The sequence below is a fragment of the Carcharodon carcharias genome (assembly GCF_017639515.1).
Source record: "Carcharodon carcharias isolate sCarCar2 chromosome 36 unlocalized genomic scaffold, sCarCar2.pri SUPER_36_unloc_1, whole genome shotgun sequence".
In the NCBI taxonomy this organism is placed as follows: domain Eukaryota; kingdom Metazoa; phylum Chordata; class Chondrichthyes; order Lamniformes; family Lamnidae; genus Carcharodon; species Carcharodon carcharias.
In genome coordinates this window covers 1332660-1342659 of record NW_024470726.1, presented here as the reverse complement: position 1 = coordinate 1342659, position 10000 = coordinate 1332660, and the positions used below count along the sequence as shown (strand labels likewise).

The 10000-nt window shown below is 52.2% G+C and overlaps 1 protein-coding gene across 1 annotated transcript in view; it reads left to right on the top strand.

Annotated features, from left to right (window-relative positions):
- LOC121274355 (annexin A2-like) overlaps positions 1–9293 on the top strand; it is a 42368-nt gene extending 33075 nt beyond the window's left edge. The window contains exons 7-13 of the mRNA XM_041181631.1: positions 371–450; positions 2079–2138; positions 3197–3290; positions 4909–5004; positions 6494–6552; positions 7424–7546; positions 8904–9293. Coding sequence (XP_041037565.1) covers positions 371–450; positions 2079–2138; positions 3197–3290; positions 4909–5004; positions 6494–6552; positions 7424–7546; positions 8904–8966 — 575 coding nt within the window. The 3' untranslated portion in view covers positions 8967–9293. The remainder of the gene's footprint in view (positions 1–370; positions 451–2078; positions 2139–3196; positions 3291–4908; positions 5005–6493; positions 6553–7423; positions 7547–8903) is intronic.
- The last annotated feature ends 707 nt before the right edge of the window (positions 9294–10000 follow it).

The window sequence follows — 10000 nt, the reverse complement described above, 5'->3', positions numbered from 1 at the left end:
ACCATCTAGAAGGACAAGGGCAGCAGACACATGGGGAACACCACCACCTGCAAGTTCCCCTCCAAGCCACTCCCCATCCTGACTTGGAAATATATCGGCTGTTCCTTCACTGTCACTGGGTCAAAATCCTGGAACTCCATCCCTAACAGCACGGTGCGTGTACCTACACCACAGGGACTGCTGCGGCTCAAGGAGGCGGCTCCACCACCACGTTCTCAAGGGGGCAATTAGGGACGGGCAATAAATGCTGGGCCCAGCCCAGCGACACCCACATCCCGGGAATGAATAAATAAAAGAGAAGTTCCCCTATTTCCTTCACATGCAAACTATGGTTCAGCACTCTTACCCCATCTTTACTTTCCTTCCCCAGAATTTAAGAAAGATCTAGAGAAGGATATTATGGCCGACACGACGGGAAGGTTCCAGAAGCTGCTTCTTGCCTTGCTGAAGGTGGGGAAGAAAGCCCTCGGGGGTTGGGTGTAGGGGGTGGGGGAGGGGGGTGGTCTGGGTACCTTTATAACCCCCGCGGTGAACCTCCCGATTCCTGATTAAGGGCAGGCACTGCGCCGGGTCCTTCCGTCCCTGGCTTCTCCACTCCATGCAGAGACTGACTGGGCTGGGACCCAGTCTCCATCACCACCCTGTGCTGGGTTCGCTGCTCTCTGCCCTGGGGAAGAGTTCAGACCCTCCTGACTGCACCCCGCCCCCCACCCCCCACGCCCAGCCCCATTGGGCTGGAGAAGGGGAACCATATTCCGACTTGCTGATCTCTGTCCACTGGAGGGAGACCCCCCTCGACACCATTGCCTCGGTACTCCCAGCACAGCAGCAGGCCATTCAGCCTCTCTGCTCCGTGCTGGTGTTTCAGCTCCACGCCAGCCTCCTCCTCCCCCCTCTTCATCTCCCCCCATCCCCATATCCTTCTATTCCTCTCTCCCTCATGTGTTTATCCAGCTTCCCCTCCACCGTTCAATCCATCTCTGTGATTCACCTCGACCACTCCCTGTGGGAGCGAGTCCCACATTCTCCCCACTCCCCGTGGGAGCGAGTCCCACATTCTCCCCATTCCCCGTGGGAACGAGTCCCACATTCTCCCCACTCCCCGTGGGAGCGAGTCCCACATTCTCCCCATTCCCCGCGGGAACGAGTCCCACATTCTCCCCACTCCCCGTGGGAGCGAGTCCCACATTCTCCCCACTCCCCGTGGGAGCGAGTCCCACATTCTCCCCATTCCCCGTGGGAACGAGTCCCACATTCTCCCCATTCCCCGTGGGAGCGAGTCCCACATTCTCCCCGCTCCCCGTGGGAGCGAGTCCCACATTCCCCCCACTCCGTCGGGTTTATCAGTGAACGTCTTATATTGATGGACCCCCTAGTTCTGGTCTCTCCCCCACCACAGGTGGAAACATCTTCTCTAAGTCGACCCTATCGAAACCCTTCCAGAATTTTAAAGACCTCGATCAGGTCACCCCCTCAGCCTCCTCTTTTCTAGAGAAAAGAGCCCCCGGCCTGTTCAGCCTTTCCCAATAGTTATAACCTTGTGGATGTTTCACTTGCACCTCCTCCAGTGTCTCTACATCCTTTCTACACCACAGAGTCCAGACTGTTCACAGTAACTCCAGACGCAGTCTAACCAAGGTTCGATACACGTTTAACCTCGCTGCTCTGCTTTTCAATTCTACCCCTCCAGGAATGAACCCCAATGTTTGGTTCGATTTTATTAGCCTGCTCTCTGCTCCCCTCCCCCCCCACCCCCCCCACTCAACACGCCCACCACCCCCCCCCCCGCCACCCCCCACCCTCCTCCTCCCTCTTCCAGTTCCCCATCCGCTTTTCCCTGGGGAAACGCCTGCCGGAGCTGGGAACCTCGGGAGTGACCACCTGGCAACGAGGGCCTTCAGGATGGGAGAGGGGAGCTTGGTGAGGAGACAGAGGAGGGAGGGGGATTGTATTCACCCGTACCTGGGTTTTCGGTACCCCTTGTTTTCCCATTCACTCCCCCAGCCCCACACAGGGAGAGAAGAATTGGATAGGAGTGACCTGCCTCCTGACTAACCCCCTTGTTGAACTGCTTCCAGGGACAGAGAGAGGCGAACTCTAGTGTGATCAACTATGAACTCATCGAAGAGGATGCTAAAGTAAGAAATAAGGGAAGTGAGAAAGGGGGAGGAAGATGCTGATGATGTTGCTGATGATGTTGCTGATGATGTTGCTGATGCTGATGATGTTGCTGATGATGATGATGCTGATGCTGATGCTGATGATGCTGATGATGCTGATGATGCTGATGATGCTGATGATGCTGATGCTGATGATGATGTTGATGATGATGATGATGATGCTGATGCTGATGCTGATGCTGATGATGATGCTGATGATGCTGATGCTGATGCTGATGCTGATGATGATGATGATGATGATGCTGATGATGTTGCTGCTGATGATGATGATGATGCTGATGCTGATGATGCTGATGATGCTGTTGATGATGCTGATGATGATGATGCTGCTGATGATGATGATGATGCTGATGATGTTGCTGATGCTGATGATGATGCTGATGATGCTGATGCTGATGATGCTGATGATGATGATGATGCTGCTGATGATGATGATGATGCTGATGATGTTGCTGATGCTGATGATGATGATGATGATGCTGATGATGTTGCTGATGATGATGAAGATGATGATGCTGATGCTGATGATGCTGATGATGATGATGATAGTAGTGGTGGTGGTGGTGGTGGTGATGATGATGCAGTGGTAATCTCCCTGGACAAGTAACCCAGAGGGCCAGGCTAAAGCTCTGGGAACATGAGTTCAAACCCCACCACGGCAGCTGGTGGAATTTAAATTCAATGAATAAAATCTGGAATTGAAAAGCGAGTCTCAGTGATGGTGACCATAACAACCATCATGGATTGTCGTAAAAACCCCATCTGGGTCACTAATGCCCCCTTTAGGGAAGGGAAATCTGCCGTCCTTACCCCGGTCTGGCCTACACGTGACTCCGGACCCACAGCCATGTGGTTGACTCTTAACTGCCCCCCTGAAATAGCCGAGTTCAAGGGGCAATTAGGGACGGGCAACAAATGCTGGCCTTGCCAGCGACACCCACGTCCCATGAAAGAATAAAAGTTTTAAAAATCCAGGAATCTATTAACTTTTCTTTCTTCCATTTCTTCTCTTCAAGACGTTGCAGGCAGTGTCCAGTCAAAAAAAGAACCCGGATTTTGATGTCTGGATTCCGATTCTGACTGAAAGAAGCCAGAACCACTTGAATAGAGGTAATGACCAAGCACACAAACTGCACCTTCCGGCCCCTGGCAGAGACCGTGACAGCTGAGCCCCAGTGACTCCCTCCTTCATCTCTGTGTCAGGAGGGCCATGGTTCGACTCCCCTCTCCGGAGGCTTGAGCCCCACAGTCCAGAGGTGCCCAGTGCCAGTACTGAGGGGGGCGCCGCACTGTCAGGGGGTCAGTACTGAGGGAATGCTGCACTTTTGGAGGGTCAGTACTGAGGGAGTGCCGCACTGTCGGAGGGTCAGTACTGAGGGAATGCTGCACTGTCGGAGGGTCAGTACTGAGGGAGCGCCGCACTGTCGGAGGGTCAGTACTGAGGGAATGCTGCACTTTTGGAGGGTCAGTACTGAGGGAGTGCCACACTGTCAGAGAGTCAGTACTGAGGGGGGGCACCGCAATATTGGAGGATCAGTACTGAGGGAGTGCAGCACTGTCGGAAGGTCAGTAGTGAGGGAGTGCCACACTGTTAGAGGGTCAGTACTGAGGGAGTGCAGCACTGTCGGAAGGTCAGTAGTGAGGGAGTGCCGCACTGTTAGAGGGTCAGTACTGAGGGAGTGCTGCACTGTCGGAGGGTCAGTACTGAGGGAGCGCCGCACTGTCGGAGGGTCAGTACTGAGGGAATGCTGCACTTTTGGAGGGTCAGTACTGAGGGAGTGCCGCACTGTCAGAGAGTCAGTACTGAGGGGGGCACCGCAATATCGGAGGATCAGTACTGAGGGAGTGCAGCACTGTCGGAAGGTCAGTAGTGAGGGAGTGCCGCACTGTTAGAGGGTCAGTACTGAGGGAGTGCAGCACTGTCGGAAGGTCAGTAGTGAGGGAGTGCCGCACTGTTAGAGGGTCAGTACTGAGGGAGTGCTGCACTGTTGGAGGGTCAGTACTGAGGGAGTGCCGCACTATCGAAGGCTCAGTACTGAGAGAGTGCCGCACTGTCGGAGGGTCAGTACTGAGGGAGCGCCGCATTGTCGGAGGGTCGGTACTGAGGGAGTGGCACACTGTCGGAGGGTCAGTACTGAGGGAGTGCTGCACTGTTGGAGGGTCAGTACTGAGGGAGTGCCGCACTGTCGGAGGTCCCGTTTTTCAGGAAGAGATGTCAAACCGAGGGCCCTGTCGGCTGTCTTACATCAGGTGGATGTAAAAGATCCCACAGCCACTATTGGAAGAAGAGCAGGAGTGGGGGGGGGCGGGTGGGGGTGCTCCCCGGTGTCCTGGGGCCAATATTGATCCCACAACCCACATCACTCAAAAAAACCGGATGACCTGGAACATTATCACATTGCTGTTGGTGGGATCTTGCTGTGCCCAAACTGGTTACCGCGTTTCCAAATGCCAAAAAAGGGCTACCCTTCGAAAGCACTCCATTGTCTGTGGAACACTTTGGTGAGGGCCTGAGGATGTGAAAGGCGCTATAGAAATGCAATGAGAGCAGTGCAGATTGATAACCCAAACTGTGTCCGATTGTTGACTGTTTTGTGGCCTTTTGGTGAGAGGGAAAGCTTCAAAATCCGGAGCCCGTCATTAATGGGAAAAGGGTAAGTTGCTGTAACGTGCTTCTGGTATATACGATGTCCGTAATCACTCTGCATGTCCCCTCTGTGCATTGCAGTCTTTAAACTATACAAGATCTACGCTTCAGGTGACATTACAGAAACCATCAAAAAACAGATGAAAGGGGATGATGAGAAATGTTTCCTTGCTCTGGGTAAGATAAACACTGTCCATCAATCTGTGTTCCATTTCAAATTTCTCATCCTTGTGTTCAAATCCCTCTCTCGCCTTGTTACATCCACCTGTCCCCGAATCTGTAACCTCCTCCAGCCCCTACACCCCTATCTCTGTAACCTCCTCCAGCCCCTACACCCCTCTCTATCTCTGTAACCTCCTCCAGCCCCTACACCCCTCCCTATCTCTGTAACCTCCTCCAGCCCCTACACACCTCCCTATCTCTGTAACCTCCTCCAGCCCCTACACCCTCCCTATCTCTGTAACCTCCTCCAGCCCCTACACCCCCCCCTATCTCAGTAACCTCCTCCAGCCCCTACACACCTCCCTATCTCTGTAACCTCCTCCAGCCCCTACACCCCTCCCTATCTCTGTAACCTCCTCCAGCCCCTACACCCCTCCCTATCTCTGTAACCTCCTCCAGCCCCTACACCCCTCCCTATCTCTGTAACCTCCTCCAGCCCCTACACCCCTCCCTATCTCTGTAACACCCTCCAGCCTCTACACCCCTCCCTATCCCTGTAACCTCCTCCAGCCCCTACACCCCTCCCTATCTCTGTAACTTCCTCCAGCCCCTACAACCCACCCTATCTTTGTAACCTCCTCCAGCCCCTACACCCCTCCCTATCTCTGTAACCTCCTCCAGCCCCTACACCCCTCCCTATCTCTGTAACACCCTCCAGCCCCTACACCCCTCCCTATCTCTGTAACCTCCTCCAGCCCCTACACCCCTCCCTATCTCTGTAACCTCCTCCAGCCCCTACAACCCACCCTATCTTTGTAACCTCCTCCAGCCCCTACACCCCTCCCTATCTCTGTAACCTCCTCCAGCCCCTACACCCCTCCCTATCTCTGTAACCTCCTCCATCCCCTACACCCCTCCCTATCTCTGTAACCTCCTCCAGCCCCTACACCCCTCCCTATCTCTGTAACCTCCTCCAGCCCCTACACCCCTCCCTATCTCTGTAACACCCTCCAGCCCCTACAGCCCTCCCTATCTCTGTAACCTCTTCCAGCCTTGGAGCGTAGAAGAATGAGGGGAGATATGAAAGAAGTTTACAAAATTATGAGGGGTATAGACAGAGTAAATGTGAGTGGGCTCTTTCCACTTAGATTAGGAGAGATAAACACGAGAGGACATGGCTTTAGGGTGAAAGGGGAAAGGTTCAGGGGGAACCTCTTCACTCAGAGAGTGGTGAGAGTGTGGAACGAGCTGCCGTCTGACGTGGTAAATGCGGGCTCACTCTTAAGTTTTAAGAATAAATTGGACATGGATGGGAGAGGTCTGGAGGGTTATGGACTGGGTGCAGGTCAATGGGATTAGCGGAATAATATTTCGGCACAGACTGGAAGGGTGGAATGGCCTGTTTTCTGTGCTGTCGTGTTCTATGGTTCTCTGGTTCTATGGGTATGATTAACCTAAGGCCTGAAAGCTGTGAGACTAACTTTATATCCCTGTGTCCCTCTAGTCCAGAGCATTCAGAACACACCCCAGTTTTTCGCGGAGAGGCTGCAAAATTCCATGAAGGTAAGACCCGGGCCCGGGAAATTGTTGTCGGGACATCCTAAGTCATGCCTGTATTTCCAATAACGTTCCACTTGGCAAGACGGACACTGAGAGGCTGCTTCCCCGCTGGCTCGAGAGTCCAAGACGCGGGGGTCACCGACCCAGGATGAGGGGTCATTCAGGACTGAGAAGAGGAGGGGTTTCTTCACTCTCAGAGGGTTGTGAATCTTTAGGATTCTCGGCCCCAGAAGGTTGTGGGCGATCAGTCATTGAGTATCTCACAAGATTGAGATGGAGAGATTTAAGGTTTGAGTTAAGGGATAGGGGGATTGGACAGAAAAGTGGACTTGAGGTCGAACAAGGCCCTTACTCTGTATCTAACCCTGTGCTGTACCTGTCCTGGGAGTGTTTGATGGGGACGGTGTAGAGGGGTTTTTACTCTGTATCTAACCCCGTGCTGTACCTGTCCTGGGAGTGTTTGATGGGGACAGTGTAGAGGGAGCTTTACTCTGTATCTAACCCCGTGCTGTACCTGTCCTGGGAGTGTTTGATGGGGACTGTGTAGAGGGAGCTTTACTCTGTATCTAACCCCGTGCTGTACCTGTCCTGGGAGTGTTTGATGGGGACTGTGTAGAGGGAGCTTTACTCTGTATCTAACCCCGTGCTGTACCTGTCCTGGGAGTGTTTGATGGGGACAGTTTAGAGGGGTTTTACTCTGTATCTAACCCCGTGCTGTACCTGTCCTGGGAGTGTTTGATGGGGACAGTTTAGAGGGGTTTTACTCTGTATCTAACCCCGTGCTGTACCTGTCCTGGGAGTGTTTGATGGGGACAGTGTAGAGGGGTTTTTATTCTGTATCTAACCCTATGCTGTACCTGTAACTATTTTACAGAGTTTAGGGACCAAGGACAAGACCCTCACCCGGTTGCTGGTGTCTCGATGTGAGATTGACCTGCTGAGTATCCGTGCAGAGTTCAAGAAGGCATATGGAAAATCCCTGTACTCCACCATCCAGGTACTGACACCCTCAATCCAACCCCGCGCCCTGCGTTTTGATGATATTGAAGTGGTGCCAGTTCCCTGTGCTGGGCTCTGACTGTGGCCTGTCCTGGGATGCTTTCAGCAGTGTTTCAGTGGGGGAAGTTAAGAGGAATTTGGACGCTCCCTGGAATCTCTTCTGGGGAATCTAACATATTTGTAATGGATGTTAACCCTTCCATATTATTCTTGCATTTGCACATAATCCAGGTGTTCAGCCTCTCTTTTCTGTTAAGGGATAGGGAGCAATGGCTAGTAAATGATTTTTAGGTGCAGATACTGAAGCAGTTCATGTCCCAATGCAGCAAGACCTGGACAATATCCAGGCTTGGGCTGATAAGTGACAAGTAACATTCGCGCCACACAAGTGTCAGGCAATGACCATCTCCAACAATAGAGGATCTAACCATCGCCCCTTGATGTTCAATGGCATCACCATCACTGAATCCCCCACTATCAACACCCTGGGGGTTACCATTGACCAGAAACTGAACTGGACCAGCCATATAAATACTGTGGCTACAAGAGCAGGTCAGAGGCTGGGAATCCTGAGGCGAGTAACTCACCTCCTGACTCCCCAAAGACTGTCCACCATCTACAAGGCACAAGTCAGGAGTGGGATGGGACACTCCCCACTTGCCTGGGTGAGTGCAGCTCCCACAACACTCAAGAAGCTCGACACCATCCAGGACAAAGCAGCCCCGCTTGATCGGCACCCCATCCACAAACATTCACTCCCTCCCCACCGACGCACAGTAGCAGCAGTGTGTGTACCATCTACAAGATGCACTGCAGCAACTCACCAAGGCTCCTTAGACAGCACCTTCCAAACCCACAACCTCTACCATCTAGAAGGACAAGGGCAGCAGATACATGGGAACACCACCACCTGCAAGTTCCCCTCCGAGCCACTCCCCATCCTGACTTGGAAATATATCGGCCGTTCCTTCACTGTCGCTGGGTCCAAATCCTGGAACTCCCTCCCTAACAGCACGGTGGGTGTATCCACACCACAGGGACTGCAGCGGCTCAAGAAGGCGGCTCACCCACCACCTTCTCAAGGGGCAATTAGGGATGGGCAATAAATGCTGGCCTTAGAACACATCACTTGTGATCTAATTGAACAGTGGAGCAGTTTAGAGGGACAGAATGGCCTCTTCCTGGTCCAGTAGCTATCTCAGTGTCACAGTGGGCGCTAGGCTGATCCAGTCCTCACTGGATTGTGAGATGATAGCCCATTCTATGCTGTACTAGAATTATTTGTACTTCTTCACTGTCTGGTGCCTGATGGGTGAGACAATTGGAAGGTGACGATTCACTCTCTTCTCCCACAGGGTGACACTAAGGGGGATTACCGGTGTGCCTTGCTAGGGCTCTGCAGGGCTGAGGACCTGTAGAGGTGCGATCCAGAATCATTTGTGGAAAACGTGGGACATCCTGTTTTGATCCCAGTGCCGGTCTCCCTGGCAACGCAGAGCTTAACACCACCCCCACCCCTCAGCCCCAGCCATCAACATGTATGTGAATGAATGAACTCACAAATACAGTCAGACACAAGTGGAGAGAGACAGACACAAACACTCATAGATAGACACTCAGACTCAGAAGTACGGAAAGACACACACCTACACACATTTCCACATACACACGCACACACACCTACACACATATATACACACCTACACACATTTCCACATACACACTTCCACACACACACCTACATACAAATACACACACACACACACACATTTCCACATACACACTTCCACACACACACCTACATACAAGTACACACACACACACACACACACCTACACACATTTCCACATACACACTTCCACACACACACCTACATACAAATACACACACACACACACACACACACACACCTACACACATTTCCACATACACACGTACACACACACACCTACATACAAATACACACACACACACACACACACCTACACACATTTCCACATACACACGTACACACACACACCTACATACAAATACACACACACACACACACACCTACACACATTTCCACATACACACGTACACACACACACCTACATACAAATGTACACACACACACACCTACATGCATTTCCACATACACACATTTATGCACATACACCTACATACATATATACACACACACACACCTACACACATGCACACGCATATACACACCTACACACATTTCCACATGCACATACACACTTACACACATACCTACACACGTGTGCACACACACAGACCAATATGGTCTCAGACTGATGCACAGGCAAATATGTACAGACAGAGCTGGAGAAGGCCACACCTGACAGACACTATTCCCTCTCCCTCTTACCAGACTGGGACACACACACAGACACACACTCTCTCTCACACAAACACACACACTCACACAGGCACACATACACACACA